The following is a 25,606-nucleotide window of genomic DNA, read 5'->3' as shown; positions in this document are numbered from 1 at the left end:
TTGCTGAAGTTTAAGGAAACTGGAGAATCATTCACACATCTCCATTGCTACATCTATCTTGGTTGTCATTTGGATCCACTAGTCAATTTTACTTGCTGCATTTCAATAAATTTCAAAGACTCAAACTGTGAAAACAACAATGTAAGTCAGATATTTTAAATCCCCTGAGATTCTCAAATGATGAGTAGACATTTAAACACTTGTCAAAAGAAATTAATGAAATTGAGAAGCATCTCACTATTTAAAGGGCAATGTACTAAAGGATTTCTTATGGTGGTGGCTATGATGATGATGAATCCTTTGGTAGTAGCTGGTCCAGTGGGTTGCCCATAGCATAGCAATTTTGTCTTCAGAAGGACCTCTGACATTGGTGGAACAGAGTGGACTGAAGCTCCTTGGAAAGGAGAGTTAAAAGAATATAGGACCCAGGAAAGTAAGGCTAAAATGAGCATGTCTGGGCAAGAGGAAGGCCATGGAAAGGAAAACTGAGAGAGACAGGTCCAGTGCTAGTATGAAGCCCAGAAGGGAGGTGGCAAAGGTCCTAGAAGGCCCACAAGTACTGATCCCAGGATCATTATTTTAATACATTTATGGACCTGTGGCAAAAAGGTGAAGCAGTGAGCCGGGCAGCTGTAGCCTTCTCTCCCAGCGCCTCACCTCTAATGTAGCCATGTTTCATCAGGGGTCAAAAGTATTTGATGGAAAGAAGAACCAACCATGTACCCACCTGCCCTATCACTTCTTCTTACATACCATAGGCTGTCCAGGTGTCCACTCAGGGGACAGACCTTTATTCAGAGGCATCCTCTGCTTGAAGGGCTGTCCAAGTCCTTCCAAGTCAGGATTAAAGATACAAACCACAAGGCAAAGCATCCCTGATCCACTAATCATTATTTGTTTTTCGGCGCCAGGCTAAGACCTTTTTATTTAAGCAACATTTTAAATGCTAAATACAATTGAATTTTATCTGGCCAGGGCGGCAATTTTTTTTTATAATGTGAGTTTTAATTAAGATTATTTTATATGGATTTTAACTTGTTTTATCTATGTTGTAAGCCGCCCCGAGGCTTCGGCGAATGGGGCGGCATAAAAATGTTTTAATAAATAAATAAATAAAAATCATCTACTGAAGTCTAGGTGGCCATTTGTCCTTTATTCCCAGACTTTGACTTCACCATGGAGTCTACCTGGTTTTCTCCATTGTGTCTTCCAACTATGACGAGATGTACTGCATCTTTCTTCCTATTCTAATTATTTCTAAATATGCACCTATGCATATGAATCAGCCTATGACATTTTTGGGCACCCTGGACCCTCTTATTGGGCAATGCACATTCCTTCTCTTTTGTAATGCGCATCTGGCTACCCTAAGCACCGGGCAGTTAGAAGAAGAAAGTTGTGACATTGTCATAGCAGTCTCTCCAAAGCACAAGCCTGACACAACTTACTTCAATCAAGGAGCCGAAGATGAGAGAAAGACTGCAGCAGGTAGCTGCATCGTCCTTTCCCTGCCATTTGATCATCTGGCTGCCCCTGGCTTGCTGTTCACCATCAGGGTGTGGATTGGTTGGGAGGTCCAGCCATTGTATGATTTGAGGTCCCCAAGCCTACCTTGCTGAGGCCTCCCTGCAACCTGGCAATGCGCAAGACACAAGAGAAAATGGACAGAGATGGGAGGTGGAGAGGATCTGCCAGAAGGAGGGTCACCCGAAGTTCATGTGCTACTTCAAAAGAACCAGCTATCAGGTTGACTGCAGGTCCTTCAGGATTGATAGATCCATTAAACAGTAAAAAATTCTGAATACAGTCGATCCCATGTAGTTCCCCATGTGTGTGAAATGGCACATATCTTGTAGTACACTAGTATTTGAAAGTTGGGATATGCTAATATCACCCTTTCAGTTGTACATTGGGGTGATGTCTTTGTCCTAGGGTCAACGACAACTCTTGTGCCGGCTAGACAAAGGAGAACCCATGTCTCCTGTGCCAAAGCAGTGTTGAAAAGTCAGATGATGGGAAACAATGTATTAATCTGGTGCTGTTGGTCATTTCAGGCCTGGTCTAACTCTCACAATGGAATCCTAGGCATGTCCAAAAATAATCCCATGTGAATTCCATAGGATTTCCTCTTCCCAGGAAAGTATGCACAGGATTGCAAGTTAAATGTTTTTCTTCTTGTGACTATCAAAAGGTTTTTTTGAAACTCAGCTTCAAGAAGTAGAAGCATGAGGCTGTCTCAATTAGATAAACCTGCCTTACAGTAAAATATTCTCTGTCTTCTTTACTCTTCAAATCCAGCCTTATAGCTTGGGAGTAGGAATGGATATTTATAGTAAAACTATCTCCCTGCAACTCTCTTGGAAATACAATTTTAATACCCCCCTCACTAAACAATAAGTTTCCATTCAAGCACCTTTTAAATTAAAAGAGAAGTTCATTTCAAGACACCGTAATGGATAATCTGCCAAAGCTACTACAATGCGGCAGCTCGTTAACAGAACACCCTGCTGCATTCTCTCCTGCTGGCAGATTTTTATTTTTTTTTTAATGAGGATACAGTGCGTGCTTCTACTCTCAAGTTCCTCCCTAGACTAGGCTCTGTGGATCTGGATATGTATGATAATAAGGGACCAACCAGGGATCTCTATTCAGCAGCTTTCTGGGGGCGGGGGTGGCATAGACTGGAATTTTGCTTACATTTATAATTCGCTGTCTGTATCTGACCAAAAAAGCAAATCCAAATATTACTAACCTGGCAAGAAAACTGCAGGTTATGGCAGTCGAGTTTGTCTATTCACTGGTTCCTGCCCTTTAATGTGATCTGAATATTATCCCTTCGTTCAGACAACACTGAAGGACGTGGTCATGCTTCACATGAGCAAAAGGTGAAACTCAGAATAGGCTCCAGAATTCCCTATAACACAATGGGCATCCTCAGCAGGGCCCCCATGTGGACATGGTTTCCTGAAGAGAGCACAGGTTGGCCCTAAAGTCCCCCTTTCCAATTTTAAAGACTTATTCCTGAGACATAAAGGAGGAAGGCATTTGGAGGAATTTGGGGTGGGTGGGGATGAAGGTCAAAATTCAGGGCTCAACTATATTAATTGGTTTCATGCACTGAGATGTTGCCCAAGCAGCTGCTGGCTACCCACTGACTTTTGTTATTCAGAAACCCTCATCAGCAAAAGTCATTTTGCGGGATGAAACAGAACCAAAGCAGCTCAGCTTGCTTTGTTCAGTGGTACAGCAGAGCTGGCCTTGCCTAACCAAACCTGTACCCATTATGGTTGTAATCATAACCGTTACGGTTGTAACTGTAACCGCAACCGCAACCCCAAGCCCAACCCTTGCCCCATCAGAATGATGCCACATCAAGATATATCATAATTTTAGTAGTTTGGGGTAAAAGCCACCAGGATAAACACCACACCAGGCTGGTGGGTTCCTCCTTTTTGTCAATGTCTCCTTTGCTGGTCCGATCTGGTCCTCTGAAACTCTCCAGGTGGCTCCTCAGTTACCTGCTGACCCCATCCCTTTCTAAGAACCACCAGTCATTTGGTGGTTTCCCACTGTTTGTGCAATCTACCTACTCACCAACCCTAAAGAGTTGAAATGCCACTCCCAAGACTTAGTCACAGGCGCTCAGCTTCATGTTATATTGTAGCTTTAAGCTGGTGTGTGTGTGTGGGGGGGGTGTGTGGATTTTTGGTCTGATATATTTTCCCATGCCAACAATTGCAATGCTTTTCCCGGAAGTCTCCCCAAAACTGAATTTTGACCTCAGGATGGAAGAAGTTCCTCAGCCCTGCTCCAACAGAAAGTTCAAAACCATACATCAAAGCGGAGCACCTAGTTAAGTGAGAACTTACATGTGAATTACATCGGGTCACTCAAAGCTGTATCTCACTGGTCCAGGAAACTGTTAAACATTCCCTTTAACTCTCTTGGTGATCTCCAGTTGGGTGTTATAATAAATTTATTTCCTATAATGCTATTTTTTCCTTTTTAAATGTGTTGATTTAGCTTATGTACTGGGGTGATATATTGCTGTTATTTTTTCCTATTTGTTCTAGGGAGCAAGGCATTCAAGCAAAGCATGGCGCTTAAGAACCGTTCCAATGAACGAGGAACTTTTACAATAATGCCTGCCCACCTGTCATTCCGCCATAAGAGCTGTCCCTGTCTGAATTCACTCAGTGAGCAATGAATAATTCATTTCAATTAACGGCATTATAAGTTTCCCCTTCACTAGATTTGCAGTCAAACATAGATTAAAATGGCAATTGCTCTCAAGTTGTACCTTTTATTTCATGCTTCTAACAGAGGTTCTGTCTTTTCCTTTGTAAGCTCACATTACATTTTCCTGAGCTATTTCTAAGTGATTGCCATGTATTGTATTAAAATATGTATTATCCAGTCATCAGGAATTACCCACTTAAAAAATTATACAGACTAAAGAAAACAAATAGGCTACGTGGTTAACTTTTTATGCATTTCTTAATGGGTACCTGCTGGAAATTCCCAGTAGCTCTCACATAGTGCTGTCAATGAAAGCTGATAAGCCAAGCGGTTGTGTGGCTTCTCCTTAGATTTTGTTCTTTTGTCACTCATTCTGAGAGATCTGTCACCCACCTATGAGACTCCTCAAACAGTTCTTACAATGATGACAAATTACCTATGCATGTAACATTTAAACATAGGGATATATGGGCGTTATAAAATCCATCCCATCTGCATTTTGCAGATTGCCAGGTGCCTTTTGTTTCCTTGTCTGTACACTGACAGAATTGGATTTTGTGTAAATGCATTTGTATGCATTTGTGCAAGTTCACATTTCTGTAAAAATGCAAGTTCCCCCGAATATGCATATCCCTGAAAAATATGCATTTTACAGTTTACCTGTGGGGCAGATGAGAATCCATGCTTTTTATTTTTTGTATGACTAAATTTGTATAAAATTACAGGGAAAAGAAAGCAGCATGAAAGTCCATGGTATCCACGCAACTCACAAAACGTCAGTCTGCTATAGAATCCATGCACTGATTTCTCAGAAACTGGAACTCATTTTTCTGAAATCCCTATACACAAGCATAATGTTTGCCATAGTTATGTAAGTAATCCTGCACTAGTTCGTTGCAGAGTCTTGCTAGGAATGATCTAGGATAACCTTTGGAATAAGTGGCAGAATTCTGCCATTCTGGAATTCTATTGGCTAGTTCATACATGCATGTATATCTGGGGGTTGAACCTCAGGCTTTGGACCAAATCTGGCCCACTTCCAGTTCCTCTCTGGTGCTCAGGGGTTCCCCAGGTGGAGATGCCCTTTTCCTCATGTCTCCAGGTGGTTCTAACTTCCCCCGTCCTCCAATCATTTGGTAGTTTCCAGTATTCCAAAAGGCTGAAATGCCTCTGCTATGCCTTAACTATTGGCAGTACAACCTTTAAGCTAAATACTGTATGTTGTTGTTTTACCTCCCCTTCCTTCAGCACATCTTGTCTCGGGAATGTGGCCCTTAAGAACTTCAAAATTGAATTTGGTCCTGGAGCTGAGAGAGGTTTGATACATCTGGTGTGTGTCACAGCTCCCCCTTTTGTGCTATCTATCTATCTATCTATCTATCTATCTATCTATCTATCTATCTATCTATCTATTTATTTAGAGTATTTATATGCCGTCCCTGTCGCAAAGGCCTCAGGACGGCTTACATAAATAAAATAATATAAAACATAATACAAATGAATTACAGATCCACCCTGGCTGCAGTTAAAAACATATATAAACTAATATTAAAAGTTATTAAAATATTGTTTGAATAAAAAGGTCTTAGCCTGGTGCCGAAAAACAAATAACGACGGTGCCAGGCGGACCTCTCTGGGGAGCACATTCCATAGGTGGGGCACCACTGCAGAGAAAGCCCTCCTCCGGGTACTTTGCCTCCTAATATCTTTCACGGAAGTGTTCCCGGAGGAAAACCATATATTGAAGGGTTGGGTGCTCACACGATGACTCGGGTGTGATGTCACAACTCTGGCTTGTCTAGAAGTTTTGGGCACATCACAGGTCCTTCCCTCTGAACACTCATGTGCTGGCTCAGGTGTCTGCAGGGTTACAAGTGAGGAAAGGCTCAAGCATAGGCTTCCATGTGACTGAGACTTAGTGAGTTGGAGTCTCTGTCCTATGGAAACATGCACACAAATTGTTCTTACTTGCAGGTTTTCCCCCTGTATGTGTCCACCTCAACATGTAGTTGTCAAGGGAGGAGGGCCAGTGGCGCATATGCTGCCAGAAGCAGGGCCAGAGACTTGTGGTCATCCTGTGGGCACAGCTTCCCAAAGAGCTTTCTTTGTCAGCTCTTGCAGCCGAATGTGGGTTTTGATCTATAACTTTGCAAGTGTCCAAGAGACACCGTTCATGCTGAGGCATCCCTTTGTCGCACAGCCAATGGAGGCAGGTTCTCCATTCTCTCTGCTGTCGGCACAACGGGTGAACATTGTCCATGTTTGAGGCTCTCCTTAAAGCAAGGCCAAGAGAGCAAGCTGCTTCACAGAATACAAATGATGCTACAAAACTAGGATTTGCAGTTCAGCTTGACACTGTTCTATTCAGGGTTCCCTGGGTCCGTGGCTCAAGATGGAAGAGTTGGAATGGTAAAATACAACAAGCAAAAGAAATAATTTGAGTAAATCGTGTACCACTCTGGCTGGACCAGTCGGGGCATATGATCCCAGAGCAGATCTGAGCAGGGACATATGATCCCATGGCATATTTAAAGGCTCTGGGCCTCTTGCCTATCACAGGAACAAATACCTCAAATTCATGTGCTATCCAGTATCTGAAAAGGATACTGCATTCCCTTTATATACAACCCATAGTAGCTTACAATATTAGTCCCGTCATCAGATCGTAAGATTTCTGGTTTAAACCCCAGATACTCTGTCACTTGGAATGGGACCACATGATCATGTACACTCACACAGATAAATATCTGAAGCTACCAAAATCACTACAGGCATCGCAATTTAATTAATTAATTAATTAATTAATTCAATTAATTAATTAATTCAATTAATTTACAGCATGCATATTGTAAATTAAAAAAAATAAAATCTAGACCAGTACTGACTGCATCCCAACATCTCAAGAAGAGAAAAAGCTTTTTCTTAGCCCTATAACCTGACATTATTTTAACTGGAGATACAAAGAAGAGATGCTGCGATCTCCTGTGCAGAGGCATTACAGAGCTTCATTCAGCATCCTATGGCCGGTTCAAATATTGCATTATCTTAAAGCCATTCGCAGTCCTAAACTCCTCCCTGGCATCACTGGTTAAATAGTCCGAGATAGCTGACTGACTTCCATGAAAAAGTACTTTCTGACCAAGCCCATTGTCTGGAACATCTGTTTGGATAGCGTTCAAACATGAACTTTCTGTCTTTATAGCATCCATACAGTTTTCCCTTTACTGCATTTCCAGTATGGTGTACCTTTACTTTGTTCATGGCATAACATTATCCTTTAATTGATTGCTCTAAAGCCAATAGATGAGATCGTATGGAACTGAAGTTAGTAATTCACTTAAGTGCAGCTTTACTGAATCCAACAGATGTACCTGCTAAGCTAGAGTCAACTTATTGAACGATTCTATGAGATGCACTTTGTGCTCAAGTTGGCATGAAGCCACTATATAATAAACCCTTTAGATTTGGCTTCACTTGAAAGATTTTAACAGCATTAATCTCTGAACAAATTCAAGAGTGCAACTTTAGGGTATTATTACATTTCTGCAATTGGGAGGGTTGTAACAAGTGTCAGATATTTTATGAAAACATCCTGTTTGGCTACATTCTTGCTGATTTGGCTCACAATAACGATATGGGAGGAACGGTATAAACATGCCACATTGCATATTCCTCCAAAGCCCTTTTTCTGCCTGATATTTGATCAAATGAACACTGGTGAAGCTGTTTTTTTTTTTTTTTTAAAGATGCATTAGACAGTGATTTCAATTTAATTAAAATATAACTTTGTATTAAGGTCACACAAAAGCAAAGAATGGCCTTCTAAAATCCATATTAGTGTCATGTCTTTATTTTGGTGAACTTTGTGTCAGCTTAGTAAAGGTATAACACCCATATGGATTTCGGAATTGTATCAAGGACAATTGTTCACAGTGCAGGTTAGAACTATGCCTGGACATTATAGGGACTCCTTAAATTCCTAATGCTACTTTTCTCTTGGAGTTCCACACACTCCTGATACATTATGCATGCATTTGTCCTTTCGTGGGAAATAATGCACACTCCTACACACCTGCAGCTCACGTTTCTGTGCTCCAAGTCCGTCTGTCTTTTAGATGCACCTCCCAGTTTAAAAATGAAAGATCGATCTGAAACCATCCTTGAATGTTGATTTAAGTATTCTAATGCTGAATCCCTTCAAATTAGGAGTATAACAATCACGTAGGGCTTGATCCTATGGTTTCCTGACATTGTTGCTGGGAGGAAAGGATTATCTGGAATCCCAGTGCCATTGCCTTGATGCAAACTCTGAAGGCTGAGTCCTTCCCCACCACCTTCACAGCTGACCTGGAAAGAATTATGAGAACTGTTCCTCTGAGATGGAAAACTGTCCTTGAGCAGGCTGAAGATGGGAGCAGGCTAGGATGAAATGTTTGGACTAGATCCACACTGCCTCAGCCTTCTTCCCTCCCCTATCATCTTCCCTCCATGGTCTCATCTAGGTGGCAAAAATGGCCGTCTAGATGAAATACAGGGTGTGAGGTACGGTAGTGGCAATGATCGCCATCACTGTGCCCTGCTCCTTGCATTGGATGGACAAAATCTCTGCGTTTAGAGGCTTACATACCTCAATGGCAGAGGATTCCGGATTCTGCCCTTGCAGTATTCCTACGTATGCATATCTACTAGGAGATTAGTATTACTGAATCTAATGGGATTTATACCCCAACAAGGTTTGTAGCCTTAAATGTGTCTACTAAAAGGCCAATTAAAAATCAGCACAAACGTAGCCTATCCTGATACTTCAAATAACATTTTCAAACACTGTTAAGAATGGTCTATCTTGATGCTGTTATCTCCAATATATCCCCTTCAGATGAGACCTTAAAGTTGGTAAAATTTTCTTGGTATATGTTGCAACATTTCCTCCAGGCTAAGCCCAAGATGCAAAGATGCGTTTCCACTGCTGGTTCTTTGTTGTCAAGTTATTGTTTGAGATCTAGGAAGGCATAATCAAATTCCACATAGAGAAAAAACAAAAACAAAAAGTGAATTTTTTTTATAATTTTATGATTCCTAACAATGTGACATATTTCTAAACATATTTCTCATGTTGAGAAAGGGGAGAAGATCCTTTTCCACAATAGCACCCCAATTACGGAACTCACTCCTGTCCAAGATTTCAGTGGCACTGACCCTTTATTCTTTAAGGCAACAGTTAAAACCTTAGCTGATTACATGGGCAGGTGAGCTGTTCGGTTAAATGGTTAAATAGTGTTAATGGTTTATGGTTTATGTTGTTGGCTGCTGCCATACTCTGATTTTAATGCTAGATAATTTAGTATGCATACATTTTATCTATGCTATTAGGTCATTTTAATATATATTGATTTTTTAGTTGTATGCTTCTCCCCCTTTCTCTCCCTCCTCCTTTCCCTCTGCGCATAATTTTATTTTTGGTCAATTTTATATTGTGGTTATTATATCTTAGAATCGCTGGATGAATTGTATTGTTTTAATTGTTGATTTGTTTAATTGTTAATCGGGATGGCATGCAAGCAAACTAAATATAATAAATATAATAATAATAAATTTATAAATAATAACAATAAATATAATAATAAATAATAACTATAATAAATAAATAAGAAATATAATATATTTATTATAAATAAACAAATAAGGTGTTCATTGTGGTGATATTTGTAGTTTCTGTAATTTAATAGAGCAGAAAAGAAAACACTGTTGGTTTATAGCTACTTTGTCAAGGCACTACGCAATGGATATACCTCTTGTCTGATCTTTCTCTAAGGGATATCTGTACTGTTGCTAGAAAGAAAATTTTCAAAGGGATAAGACATATGTGAACCCTCCCTGAGGAATTTTTCAGATCTTACTAAAATGAGTTGTACTTCAAATTCCTCAGAAATTTTCTGTGTCCATAACTTCCAAATTACGATTTTGCTTCTAGTCCTGATCCTTAGCAGCTTTCCCAACAGTGTTCAAAGTTCCTTCATGAGCCTTAGCCTAGCATCAGGATAGTCCAATGGCACCCAATACCCATCCTGAGTAACACATACATGTATGTTTTCCCTGGGTGCAATTTTTCCTTGCAATTTCTCTAAGGACAGAGCAGTAGCCACTTTTCTCTTTATATTAAAGAAGCCCACGTACAGTAGTGTCTGCAGTGTCAGGACAGAATGGAGTATAAGAGGATAATGGACTGTAATCCTAACATTAAATTAAAATAGCAGACACAGTCTGTATTTCTGTTAAACAGGAAATGGCATGCATAGGGAGTGGAAAGTCTATGCCCTTTAGGCACATGTTAGTAAATAAAGTGGAAACTTGATGACAGATACATAGCATAAACTACAGAAAAACAAACCATACCAAAATAAATAATCCAGGTGCTGGAAATGTCTTCCAATCATACCTCTTTGAAATATGGAACAATACTGAAGATTTACACTTTATTGAAGGCTAAAGAGCCTTCAATAAGAACCAGCCTGTACACGATTTTCTTTATAAAGTACCCGTGCCAACATAGACTCAACAGCAAAGTTTTGACTTCTGCAACAATTTTGGTAAAATAGGCAGTTTATAGCCTTCTAGCATACACAGAAATATTAAAACTACTTTGGGTTGGATTTCACCAACCCAAAAGGATTGTACAGCTGCATGTAGAAAGCAGCTGGGTAGGATGCCTGGTGTATCAAATTTTGCTAGTGGATATATGTGCTCTATGGGGTGAATTAGTTCTGTGTTCAATATGTCCTGCATTAGTTCTGTGCTCTTGTAGAATGGAGAGCGGCAATCCCCAAGCTGCTACCTCTTCCAGCATTTCTGACCATTGGCCATGTTGGCTTGGACTGCTGGGAGTTGAAGTCCAAAGCATCTGGAGGGCATGAGTTGAGGAAGGCTGAGTTCATGCTTCTGCACTGTTGTGTTGTACTAATGTTATTGCATGGGATTGATCCAGAGGACCAGTTGCAGACAAATGCCATAGCCTTGTAGCACTGGACTCCTTTTATTTACCCTGTAGGCAGAGTGACAGCAATTTGTACCTTAGCAGAAAGACTTGGTGCGTACAGGGCTTCACAACAATACACAAATCTGCCAATTTTGTTTCTCACAGTTTCTCTTTTTTCCAATTTTAATTTCAAACTTTGAGAAATTCTCCAATCTCAAGCTAGATTCATCCCAAATGCTGATAATTTTATGTTTTAAATGTACATGAAAAATCATAAGCCAGTGGCACAAAATACGTGCACCATTTTTCCACACAAAAGCCTTTTCTCTGTACTTTTGCCTAATAGACACATTTTTACTAGCAAATTTCCTGTAAATTTAGGAAAAGTATGAACTCTGAAGGATACCGGAATGTTGGTTCACAGAGTGATTTGAAAATACAAAATTAGGCAATTTAGCATAAAACTGTGAGTTGAACACATTTTCACTGCCACCCCTGGCTGCAATGCTAGGAAAGCTTTCGGAACCCTCCACCAAATTCCTTCTGGAACCCCTTGCCAAATTCCCTGCAGCACGAGACACCCCTGAAATATCTTTAAGTCATACCTGGGGTTCCCAGTCTACACAATGCAGCTTGCATCTCAATGGCCTTACTTAGTAGGAAGGCCCAATTGATCATTCAGACAATCTAGGAAAGCTTTATCATACATTAAGGACGCACCGCTGCTTCTACTCTCATGGCTCTTGCAATTTTCTGCACTGCAATAAGCAATGTCTCTAAGCAATCAATGACTTGAACATGAAATGGAATCTATAGTAAAGGTTTTAGAATCCTGTACTGAATAATGGGGGGGGGGGGGGGCAGAAGCCATACAGTTAGCAAAGGCTGAGTTTGATACAGGTAAATGATCTGTTAATTGGACGTCTGATGCAGAATAAAACACACATCAGGTTTCCAAGTTTGCGGCAGGAAATGCCGCATCAGATTGTTTTTGTTCACCGTTTCTGTCTGCTTGTGAACATCCTGCAGTGTCTGAAAGTCCTGGATGGACACCTGGCTAAACTGACCCCTTTGATAGAGATGATGGAGCTTCTCATTACTAAGAAGGCATGAATTAGAAATCTGAACATGAGGAAGGATCCAGCTGTGCCCAGTGTAGTGCCAATCACAGAATCATGCACTTGGAATGGGCCTAGAAGGCCACTGGGTCAACCCTCTGCTCAATTCAGGATTCAAGTCTCCCATCCAGATACTAACCAGGCTTGACCATGCTAAGTTTCCAAGATTCGGCAGGATCAGGCACTTCAGGCTATACCAAAGCTCATGATGTTGTGTTCATGTAAACCAAGAGTGGCACAACATAGCTAGCAATAAATAGGTTAAAAAACCCACAATGGTTCATGGTTGAATTTTGGCAGTGGTACCAACATTCAGTGGCAAATCACCACTAGTTATAATTAGTTCTAGTTATGTTACAAAATGTTGGTTGCATAAGCATCTTGCGTTCCAGCACAAGACATAGCTGGATACTACCCAAGAACTAAGGTGTAATGCCTTGAAGGGGAACAGAGAAGTATTTAGATTGCAAACTTTCAGGTCACATTCAGGGGGCATCTAAGGTATATAAGAAGGAATGTCACTGTGTTAGTTTGCTGTTTACTCAGCAGTGAAACAATCAAGATTCATCACAAGAGAACAGACGTGAAACTGACAGTTAGAATTTTTACACAGGGACTTCTTTGTTAACATCTATCTATTTTACTCTAAACATTCGATGCATTTCCAGGAGAGCTTACATAATTTTTCAGAAAAACACAAAACAGTATCACCCAGCAAATGAAAGAGCGTTCTGCAGCAAAACAATTCTCAAGAGTCTGGGAAAACACAGAGGTCTTTGCCTTGAACCGAATGGATGCCAATGTAAGTGCTAGGCATGCTTCCCTAGGGAAAAAATTCCGGAGGCAGATTGCCACGGGAGAGGAGGCCATCTCTTTTTAGGAAATTTTTTAACATTTAGGCTGCATGCTGTGGCCCTTTTAAATTGTTTTTATAGAGGTTTAATTTAATGGTTTTTAGTGTGTTTTTACTCTGTTAGTATGTTTTACATTGTAAGCCGCCTAGGAAGGCCTTGGAAATGATAGGTGGCCTATAAATATATAAATAAAATAAATAATGCAAATTAAAGCAGCAATGATATGCGCCTCACTCAATGGGAGTAAATCACATTGAGTGTACTAAGACTTCAAATGCATAGCATGTCTTCCTACTTTAATTTGCAATTGTGGGCAACTGTTCATGTGTATGACTAGTGAACCTGGGTCCTCTACACCCCTCCACTTGCATCAAAAGTCACATCAAACCTTTCTTTATGTAAATAGGTGGCTATCAGAAAATATAAAGCATGAATTTTACCCAGCACAATCTTACCTGGTTAAAAACACTCTAATGAGTTCAGAAAACAAGCCTATTCTATTGAGAATTCATAGTAAGATCCTGTAATTGCTTCTGCACCTTCAGCGAGTTCCACTGTGGAATGTTCAAGAACTGAGTGCGATATTGAAAGCAGCACCAACAAACCTCAAAGAAAGTTACCTCAAAATGACTTTCATTGAATGGAATTTTCTTCCAAGCAGATGTTTTACGTTCACAACCATATATTTCTATATATGCACATGCACTTGCTGTTTCTTTTCTGTTTCTTTACATGCTTCCTATTCACTAATAATTTTTATAAAATATTGTTAGCATTACAGCTGAATAGTCTTTTCCTGCAGAAGGTCTAATTCAGTTCTGAAGTGCTTTAGTTGTAGAGGTAAATGTGACACCAGAGGAAAAGTTTACTCTTAAGATTGCTAAATGAAATTAATAGAATATTTCGAACAAAGAGAAACGACGTCTCTTTGCCACATCTTAACCTGACCAAGTCCCAGTTGAATAGGGAGAAGGAGTTATAGTTGGATTTGGTCTTCAGGGGTTCTGAGAGGCTTCTATGGGACAAGGTAAGTCAGGGATACATTTGAGGAAGCTTCTCTGTGTTATAGCAAGTTGTGTTGTACCACAGAAGTCAGAATTGTAAGGACTATCCATTATGTTAACTTCAAGTATGAAATATAGAAATAATGGATGCCTGTTTTGTATGTCTGTAATCTATGATCTGGCTCATAAAGTCAACGCTATGATTTTCCCAGTTGTAATGCATGACTGTGATAGTTTGACCATAAGGAAAACTGAGCACCAAAGAATTAACACTTTTGAATTGTGGTGCTGGAGGAGACTCCTGACAGTCCTTTGGACTGCAAAGAAATCAAATCAGTCAATCTTAAAGGAAATCAACCCTGACTGTTCTTCAGAAAGTCAGATACTGAAGACGAAACTCAAATACTTTGGCCACCTAATGAGAAGGAAGGACTCAGTGGAGACGACCCTGATGCTGGGAACGATTGAAGGCAAAAGGAGAAGGGGATGGCAGAGGTTGAGGTGGCTAGATGGAGTTACTGAGGTGGCTAGATGGAGTTACTGTGGGCTTGGGTGGACTCCGAGGGATGGTGGACGACAGGAGTTCCTGGAAGAATGTTGCCCATGGGGTTGTGAAGAATCGGGCACAACTTAGCGACTAAACACACAATCTATGATATTTTGCAATACAGGTCATTTTACAGAAAATGGGTTTATTATGTCCGCAGTTGTAGTGGCGCTTGGGATGCAGCATCAAGGTTAACACACTTCCAGAGATCTTCCTCAAAACACAGTAACATCCCTATATTACTTTGATTAGGACTTGGATGTTTTCAGGAACAATACCAGCAAAAAATACTAAGGGAGATTTTTAGAAAAGCATTTTACTGGAGGCCATCTAGTGAGTTTAAATTGGCAGCTTCTTGCTCCTGTCCTTTGCTAGTAGACCATACAAACTCTGTATCAACAGATACCAAGAGGTGTTTTTCAGCAAGCACTCAAAACAGAAGAGCTTGAAAGCATAGTTTGCCTGCCTGGAGCACCTTTCATATTAACAAGGAGCAGTGAAGCTGACTTTTCCAAGGATCCTTACCCCTGAAGCTGCCCTTGACAAAAAAAAAAAAACCCTTTTGGTATAACACAGTAATTCCGGGATACATCCTAACTGTAGAAGATGGAGAGGATTTGGCATGCATCCTAGAAGATGAGGCAAATTGCACATGATGACCACACAGAAGAACCAATGAGTAACCAATATTCAGGGAGAAAGTATAATCAAAGCACAAATGGAAATACATCTGTGTAAAGCACACAATGCCAAATAATGAGCACATCAAATCAGAGTCTGTTCTTGAAAGTCTACTAATGGATAGCTAGACAAAATCTCTTTAATGAAATGTTTGTTCTGAACACCTCATTCTACTCCAGATATTTCTAGTGGAAGCCTATGGAAGGTGATGATTTGTAACTGGATAATTGCAGTTTACCTACCTGAAAATCCATTTTGTCTGTGTGGCTCAATTCCCCCCCCCCTTTTTATTTTTGCTGCCTTCCTTGCAATGCAAAACCATTGGGATTGACAAGTACCTGGTAGCCCAACCTATATTGGTATATGCCATATTTCCCACTTAATCATGGAGACAATACAGAAAATGCCCCTTAGGTTCACGCTCACCTCCCCTTCCTTGCATTTCCTCTTCCTTATCACTTCAAATCCCTTCTCCCTTTCTTTTCCAGCACTTTAGCATCATGCCTATGCTGAGCTTAACACTAAACATTGTTAGCTTCCATTGCAGTTTAGACACACGCTCCTTTAAAACTCCGGTTTAAGCCAACAATGTTTTGCTCTCGGTGTTATGTGGACATGATGCTAACCTTGGTCAAGAGATTGGGAAATGTTACATTTATACCAGGCCATTGGTGGACAACCTTTACCTGGGTGGCTACCAGGTGCACAGACCTTGCCCAAGTGACTCCTCTACTTAAACTGTGTACAAAGAGAACCACACTTCCTGGAACAATCCAGAGAATCTTGCCTATGGTATGGGATTCTCTCTGGCAGAAAATACTAGTGAACTAGTCCACCCACTGTTAGGCTAACTGAAAGACCCAGATTAACTGATGGATTCAAAGTTCCCATACCCTGGAAAGGGTGTTGCAAGAGAAATGAACTTTGCATGCATAATCCTGTATCATCTTTACGCTTGTGGTATACATTTGAAACCCAGGCACTGGTGGTACAGTTGGTGAGGCAAAGAGCAATTGCAGCTGGTGAGGCACAGATCTGTGCTATTTTAGTTCAAGGATTCACTGAGCATTAGCAGAAAGAAAGGGAGAAGGCAGGAAGCAGTATATTGAAACAAATGGATTGCAGAGCCAATTTGCTGCCTTCGTCTGAACGTCCTCATTAAGCTTCAGGCAGAAGGAGTCTGGAAAGCACGTAGAAAGGTTGCTCTTTTCAACAGCAGCAGTGCTCTTAGGGGCTGCACATGCTGGCATAGAGAAGCACAGGCAGCAAAGGGGAAGGGGCAGGGAGGAGGGCAGAAATAGGGCGATTACTTACATTGACAACCCTGGTTGTGCCATTCATATCCCTGCAGACACTTATCACACTTAGGCCCTGTCGTTCCCTGCTTACACTCACAAATTCCTTTTTCATTACAGCGATCATGGACTGAGCCAATACGGTTACAATTACACTCTGCAGAAACAAGACAACACATATAAACTCGGTACAGGGATAAAAAGATTGATAAGCAATTCATCACTCATACGAGTAACAACGGTCAGGTTTTAACCATAACAGAAGATCATTAACAACAGCAGAAGCAAAACCACTGCTGGCATGTCCACGTGTTAATTGATTTATCATATTAGTCTTCAACTGACAGATAAGGATCCACAATTGTGCCATGACACCAATCTAAGGTGGGTCCTATCAGTAGTTCCACCACAACAGAACTCCGTGTCTTTTTTTCTTTTTCTTTTAAAGAGAAAAGAGATAGCAGAAGAAGCGGGAAGGGAGAAAAGAAAGACTGACATATATGATAAAGTGGATTCAGTGCTACCATTTGTAATTAAAATGCTGATATCCTTCTTAAAAACACATTTTCACGATGGGCAGAAAATAAGGAGAAATAAAGCAAAGAATGAAGTCACCAGTGTCTTCAGAAGTCACTAACGGTGATGGAGCTTCAGCTCTGGTCTTCATGTTTTTAGATGAGTTTTAATGAACATTAGGAAACCTTGGTATTTCAAGAAACATCAATAGACCATCAAGTCAAATCTGTTTTAAATTATTAAAATAGGTGAGAAAGCCTTCATACTGGATGCATACTGCTGAATATTTTCTAAATGGCAATGTAAATGCACTTTACTAATTTCCAAGGTATGCTTATGAGCATTAGTTTAATTTATTCATGGCATTTTAGCGACTATAGTTTATAGGCTATTATTTTCTAACTTGCCCTCAGCATGTTAGTATACCTTTTAAATATCCCACAATATGCATCTCAAGAGGACATGATTGGTGGTTGGCAAATTAGTATCCTAGAACCTGGGTCAGTAATGGTTTTGGTGCCAACCTACCGTTTGCATTACCATGCCAATTGCATGGTTGTAGAGATGGAAAAAGAAACTTAGAACCTGAGAACCTTTAAGCAAAATAATGTGTCTGACTAAATACTGGATTAGCTATACTGAACGGATGCTTTCCTTACCCCCATTTTTGGTTCTAGGAAATATTTGTTCACATCTGGCTCCCCTTTCAGCATCAGTTCAGTAGAACTTCAAGCCAAGAGCTCCAGTCTGGTCTTCCAACAGTTCCACAAGTGGCCATCCCTTTTCCTTCTGACCTCACTCCTCTCCCTGACTTTTTAGCGATTTCCCGGATTCTGTGTTTTTCTCCCCATTCTAAAATGCTGAAATTCCTCTCCTGAGGCATAGTGACTGGCACTAAGAGCAGTACAGTACACTGGGCTGGTTTATTGGTATCTGGGCCTGTCCCTTTTCTTTTCAATGCCACTCCCTGCTGGCATGCAGCTCCTCAACAGCATCTTCAACATGGAATTGAAAGAGGTTGCCTGTAAAACGGGCTAAAAGAGGTTCACCAGCCCTGACCTAATTCTCTCCACTGAGAGGGGGACAGGATAACAGAAATCCGGATCACAGCGCCACTCCAAGTAGCCATCTGGAAATCCACAGATTAAGAAACAGTCTGTCCAAGCACTTTTCTTTCTGCTTGGCTATTGGAAAAGCAGATTTGGCCAGAGATGGTTGCCGAACACTACTCTAAATGGCCACAAGAATAATTACCACTTTGGTGTGTATGTGCTTAATGATGCTTGGAGTGCCTCGTTGTTGGATTGCTCTTATAATTTTTTTATAACTATAACGCGTTATTGGTGCTTCAGGAACTTTTTCTTTAAGAATCTGATTTTGATCGCAGTACACACATATGGGTAGAATTTAGACTTCGTGTTAATAATAATTTCTACTGCTATCAAATGCAAAGAACGCAAGTATTTCTTTTTAATCTAGAAACCATGCTGGGTGAACAGCGCTATTTTTCTTTTAATCATCCCATTTACATTTGTTCCCTGGAATTTCATTAAGAATCAGTGAGATCAGAATAGACAAAACAGGAAGGAAAATTGAGAATATTTTAACATTGCAAATAGAAAAAAATGAACTCTGCAAACAGGAAAAAGAAGTTTGAGGAGAAAATGTTATGAGCAACGAATATTATATTGGTTGCTCACATTTTAAATCCTTGCAAATTGCAAATGTCACTTCACAGAAAACTCAGTGCTAAGGGAAAATGCATCTATTAAAATAATAATTATAATTTCTGTAATTTCTATTTGTTTACTGTGTTAATTCACAAAGTTCATTACAACTTGCCCAAACTACTAAGAACATCCAACCACGGGATATGCAGCAAAAGAAAAAACATAGGTCAATTTCAAAGGGAATTTGGTTTTCAGAATTTGTTTTGCAGGGCAGCCAATTTAGATTTAAATTCAGAGGTATGCATGAAAGTAAGAACATGTAGTGGAGATGAAACCTGAGTGGCCTCCGCTAACATCAGGGGTTATTCTAGTTGGCAAAAAACAAGGAATTTTGCCCTTGCCAAAGTCAATGAAAGACAATATGAATTAGTGTGATGCAGGTATGTGGCAAAGAAAGATTAAGAACTGGGGGTGTATCCATATACACAGTTTGATCAATCATTCCCAGAGTGCCAGCTGGGGAAGTGTAGCATGGGCAGAAGAGAACTTCTAGTTCAGCACAAGATGAAAACAAATTACATAACAAGAACTTGTCGGGGCCTGTAAAGTGTGATGGATGCTGCACACAGCATCTCTGCATGATTCATGATTCTAGCTTTACCTCCTTCCAGGCAGCCTTCTGATACCTTCTGCCAGGTATTTGCACTGGGAATGATGGAATCCTCCGTTTGGCCCAGATGCAGAGGAAATGCAGCAGAAAGACCTGTGCTCAAAGGAGGATGCCCACTGTGTCTCTACATGAGTTGCTGCTCTTGGCTTGCATCTTTTTGATTAGGGGAACCCAGAGCAATAATCCATCCAGGAATGGAAAGGGAAAGGGCTGTTTTACTTTTTCCCTCTCACACTCACTCCGCACAAATCTTCTTGCATTAGAGGAAAGAGTGCCTCCACTAGTAATTTAGGGTTTTAAAAGTAAAAATGCCTTGGCTATCAGAAGTTTGGGCAGAAATCCATCCAGCAGGACAAGTAACTGCTGCAATTTTTTATGGAGAAAGATCTCCCTTACCAAACATTCCCCCAGCAAGGAGGCTGCTGCATGGGTACAGCAGTGTTTATATACCTGAAGCTTCTTTGGGAAGGACCAAGGACTTCCGGGTGCATGAACACCTCAATTGAATCATGCAGCCCGTGGAGGGTTGACTGGTGGGAGGCATTTGGCTGCTCACTCCAACTCAGTTTCCCTCTCCTGTTATGGTATCAGCCCAAAGGAGTTACAATGTTATGAATCTGAGCAGACTGCTCAGCAAACCTCAAACACCTCTTATCTCTGGAGGTGTTTTAAACTTTTGGCTAGATATGCTTGACGCTTTGGAGCTGCGCTGATGCATCCTGGCTGGGAGAAAATGTTAAGGTGACTGACTGAATGGGCACATCTACAATTGAACAGAAGTGAGTGACTGCATTTTCCCTCCTTCTCATCATTGACCCTGGTGTTCAGTGAATTCTGCATTGCTCAGACAGATGGAGTGGATCTAAGTCTCAGAAACTGCAAAAGGACGGTTTGAAAAATCCTCTTCAGAGGCACATGGCTCTTGCTACAACATTACTGGGTTTTGAGACACAAACTAGACCTTTTCCGGGACCAGTATGATGTAATATTACATTGTCTGAGACCCAACACACACAGAGAATATCAATGTGGTACAGTCCCATCTGGACATTATCAGTTAATAGTAAATAGGGGATAGCATGTCTACAAGTAATCCTTAGGTCCAGGCATGTAGAAAAAACTAGCTCATTAGGGAATCAGGTTGTAGCTCTTTTCCTAATGCATACTTTTCCTTCTACAGGGAACTTTTTTAAAAAAATGAAGAATATTCAAACAAGTATGCTGTGGCTGCAGCTTGTAGTAGTTTGATCTGGAAAGCACTGTACCACCAAGATATTCCAAATGTGTCAATACTGGTTCCTACATTTACTGAACTGTGTCCAAGAAGGTAACAACAATTTAAAACAAGCATAAGATTAGGAATTCCACTATGCTTTGGATATATTTCAGTGAGTGTTAAATAAAACCTCCTCTGTTGAACCTGCTCACACCATCTTCTTATGCTGCCATGTTTCTGATGAACAGCCGCTAGACCTGGAAAAGCTTTCTCTATGAGTCAGTTCACCTATCTGTTTCTTGAACAGTCGCAGGGCCCTCTTCTCAGTAACATGTCTGCCTGCAGTTGAGTGAGAAAAGATTTGTGCCAGTTGCTCCACATGGGGGTCCAGCTGCAGAAGGTCCTTGACTGTGGCGACAGGAGAAAGGTGTTGCCCGTAATCACGGGAAAAAAATAGCATAACTGCCTAGATCTGAGTAGAGCTTGCTTCACCACAGCAAAAATGTGGATATGGAGAACAGGGGTCATGCTTACACTCAGGCTAAGCAAACTGGGAATGGGGACTGGTTCTAAATTAGTGGACTCTATTAAGTGCTTGAGTCCTACTTAAAGCTTGAGTCCTACTTCAGTGAAATGAACAGAATTTAAGTGAGGCTAACATTGGATACAACCCAAGGCTTTCAGCTTTGAATTCTGAGGAAAATGAAAACATGCAAGCATGTTTAATATATAGAAGGAAGAGGGTACTAAAGAAATAGCTAAATAATAACAGTACAAGGAAATCTGTTAACCCCTGTGACTTTTTAAATGTACATTGACACAGCTATGTACATTTTCTGGCTTCGTGCACTCCAGATGGCCTGCCACTTCTAATAAAATTGCTTGTTTGGACGACTCCAGCCACATGCATTGTGCATTGTTTTGCGTAATGTTGGTCTCACCCACTGCAGAGTAAATTGCATAATTCTTGCTGTGGAGGCTTTCAAAGGGAGAGCTGCAGTTTAAGTATTGCGCCATCCCAAATGGTCATTATTTTAATCAACATACAGTTCTATTAAGATGCTAAGCCATTTCTGAGACCAAACACACACACACACCCCAACACTGCAATCCATGTAAAGGCTGACAAATTCTTGCAAAGTTTCAAGCTGGATATTCCTTATTTTTCCCTAAGCTGTAACAGGAAAAAAAAATGCAATGCATTTTGACTTGTGCTTGCTACAGGAAGGATATGCACACGACGACACAAAAGCCAGTGTTGCATTTACACAGAAATTCTACTGAGTTGGTTCTACTAAGTTCTAGCTGTATTCCCTGCTAGTGCCTTTGGGATGGCAGCTGCAGCATTTCAGGATATCCGGCTATGATTCTCTAAAGGTAGCTGCCAGTGATAGAAGATGAAACAGCATTGCTGTTATGTCCATGGCCCCAGTGACAGACACGGATCTACTGGCACCCAAACATTTCCTCCTGGTGCCTGGGCTTCTCATGAGAGTAAGAAGCAGGTTTTTCCTCTTCCAGTGGGTGAGACTCTTTAATCTCATTGGCTCTCTCAAGTCTCTAGGCTGGATCTAGAATGAGACTGATTCATTTAGGCCAGTCTACTCTGAGTTCCTTCCAAAGTGGCACCTTGAAAATCATCCCTGCAATCATTTCTGAACCCTCAGAGCTGCACCTGGCATGATCCTTTCTGCACTGGCCATGAGGATGTGGAGCAAGTTCAGAGTCCCAGCTCTGGCCTTGGAGCAAGTCTTTGCGGTTGGAACTGGGACTCTGAATTATCCAATGGCTCTCTGGACTCTTGACTGCTGGCTGCATGTGTGTCTATGAGTGATTCTGGATGCTTTGTCCTTTTATGGGGGAAAAAAGCATTAGAAAAGTTATCCACTGAAACAAAGGAGGATTTGAGGGATTTCATTTTATCTAGCCCCTAATGATTACTGAAAAATGCAGATTAGCACTGTGGGTTTATTGCATGGAATAGACTTTTAAGTTGCTACATTAATGAATTTTTCTATAAGTGACAGAATGATTGTGGCATGCAGAGGCAGTTTCAACCCTAGCAGAAAGCTACTAAAACAGCCTCACCACTACCATTCATAACCAACAGCACACACAACTCTTTGATGTGCAATTAATAAAGGTAGAACCACTGTGGTGGGCCACATTTTTGAGACAATTGGATAGTTAATGACCAGAGTGAAGCTATATTTTAGTGTGCTATACTATTTTATTTATTTAAACATGTATAAATTGTCTTTCTGCCTGAAAGGGCAATCAGGGTGATATACAACTTCAAACTGGCAAAAGCTGTGTCTTGGAAATACAAAACTTTGCTGCCTATGCAATGCCTGAAGGGATTCTTGCTCTAATAGAGGGGTGGCAATCTATGTTCCTCCAGATATTTTGGCCTACAACTTGCATCAACTTTAGGTTGCGCAGTCAGTGGTGAGGGGTGATAGAAGCAGAACTCCAAAACATCTGGAGTGTCATAAATTGCCCATCCTTACTATAGTGTGGAACATTTTTGATAATATATTATGATTAACTAATGGTTTTTCTTCTATTATAAGAAAAACAACGGTCAAGTATGTACCATGTATACTTTAAGACAGAATTCTGCCTTGGCAAAGAACTGCAATAGATGACTGATAATGATAAGTTATGTTATCTGACTCCAGGATCTTATGGCAGCCTTGCAGAGATTGTAACCTGCCAGTGTATGGCAGCTTAAAAAAATAGGATAATAACACCAACACCACCAACAACACAACAATAATAATACTGTGCCTTGGGTGAGGAATTGCTTTAAAAGAGGAAATGCATCACCAAAAGAGATGACAAAAAACACTGGTTTGCATAATATTTGCATGTACTACTTCATATGTATAGATGGAAATTTATAAATAATTAGTAAAATTTAAGAGAAAATACAGTACATATAACCATAGTGTAGACAGTTGTGACCAGGTAATCTGTGCTCCTGCCTGCTCAGTATGAGCTCAGGTGTTAACTGAGGATGAGTATCAGATCTTAAAGTTTTTTATCTTTAAAGCAGCCCTTCAAACCAAGATACATGACCACCCTAGCTGTGGGCTGCAAAAAACCAGCAGAATTAACAAACATTGGAAAATGGGCATCTCTCCAGGACCGGGCAGACCACAGTACAGAGCTTGCTGGCTAACTCTGGCTTCGTGAACCACAGCTTGTGCAGGCTGGTCTTTTGGCCTGCTTCTGCATTTCTGCATCGGAGATGGCATGCACTCCCTATGTCATGAGCATGGACTCTGAAATCACACGCTTCCGTTATGACATGTACACACCACTGGGAACCCCCAGAAGAACACAGGTGTGTTTATTCGCATGTGATGCTGCGCATGTGGAAGCACACACAATTTCCTACATGGGTGTGAGATCTGTGCTGGAAATCCATAATAGGGGAAGTGGCACTATTTCGTGGTACTTGGTTTGTGGCTGGGCTGGACTTCGTGGCCACCACATCAGTAAGCTTTGTGCTCGTGGCTTCGACTAAAGCAGTGTAACCATGGAATCCATTATCCTTTGAACCCCTTGAATGACCAAGCACCAGAGTGTCGACCTTGTGACAGGAAATAACTGGTGAGGTCTACCTTTCATCTGTTGAGGTTTACAAGACAACATATGATGGCATCTTCTTTGAAACAGGGTTTGCTTTGGGTTTTGAGGAACTCAGCTTTATGCTGGATGGTTTCCTAGAGTCAGGGGAACACAATCATAAAGTACCAACATTGCTTTTTAATTATACAAGTGCTAATAAAGTTGTCAGCTTCAACCTGGTTTTCTCATGAATGAGAGGGCATCTGGCCCACTATACATTTCATTTGCTGGGATTAGGTATGCTCATATTTATACATTATACAATACTGAATTAAACTATGGGTAGGTGCTCCCATCTTTGGATCCTGGAACTGGATTCTACACTATAGAATCTTCAGTGAAACATCTTAGAATTTGGACCCATTATTTTGAACTTGGCAATCAGGTGATTTTCTAAGTATGATTAAAGTTGGGCAATGAGTAATTACATGACTTTAGGGAAGAAATGACTAGAATCACCTGCTATGATCAGTAAAGCCAAACAGTAGTTCTTATTCAGGTAGTCAAACTACAGGTTCAGAACTCAAAAGAAATACACATAAGGTACGCAGATGTCTCCACCAAAAGAGTTCATTCTGGTCTTACGTGCTAAAAACGTCTGCATGGCGAAAAGTAGGCAGAGAACGAAATGCCAGAATTAGAATGGAACTGACCTATGCATATATTTTCATCGTCCAGCTTTGCAGAAGCATTTCTGTAGTAGCCCAGCCTGCACAACTCACAGTGCTGCCCTCTAGTGTTGTGTTTACAGCTCACACAAATGAATGTACTGAGCAGATCGATGTAACTGCACCGGTTGGAGTGGCCGAAGCATTCACAGTCTTGCAAGGAAGAACAAAAATGTACACAAAGGGTATTCTGTAGCAGAGTAATAGCAATTCACATGCCCTTTTTTAATTAAAAAATGAAGCATGAACAGATTATGAATGAAGAGTAGCACAACATGTTAATTAATGTTACGGCAGCGTACATGGACAACAACAGATGTTTGGCGGCTATGAAGGTGGCATCTCTTTTCAGGAAGGTTAGAATGATCAGACATCCATAACATTGCACCAAGGTAACTTTGGAGTCCGTAGCTCTACCAGAGCTAAAGCACTGCAGTTGTAAACCTTTCATGGGACAGCTTCCAGGATGCAATGCACAGCCTTTTTTTAAGGCCAGGTGGTTTTGCTAGAAGGTGAGCA

The 25,606-nt window shown here is 40.8% G+C and overlaps 1 protein-coding gene across 1 annotated transcript in view; it reads right to left on the bottom strand.

The window, feature by feature from the left end:
• NTNG1 (netrin G1) overlaps positions 1 to 25,606 on the bottom strand; it is a 259,586-nt gene that overhangs the window by 22,300 nt on the left and 211,680 nt on the right. Inside the window, exons 5-6 of the mRNA XM_044432442.1 lie at positions 25,073 to 25,240; positions 16,731 to 16,868 (exon numbers count right to left, since the gene is read on the bottom strand). Of these exons, the coding sequence (XP_044288377.1) occupies positions 16,731 to 16,868; positions 25,073 to 25,240 (306 nt within the window). The remainder of the gene's footprint in view (positions 1 to 16,730; positions 16,869 to 25,072; positions 25,241 to 25,606) is intronic.

This window comes from Varanus komodoensis, unplaced genomic scaffold, assembly GCF_004798865.1.
Source record: "Varanus komodoensis strain SLA01 unplaced genomic scaffold, ASM479886v1 scaffold24, whole genome shotgun sequence".
In the NCBI taxonomy this organism is placed as follows: Eukaryota; Metazoa; Chordata; class Lepidosauria; order Squamata; family Varanidae; genus Varanus; species Varanus komodoensis.
The sequence above is the reverse complement of the archived record's forward strand: the minus strand, read 5'-3'. Positions and strand labels throughout refer to the sequence as shown.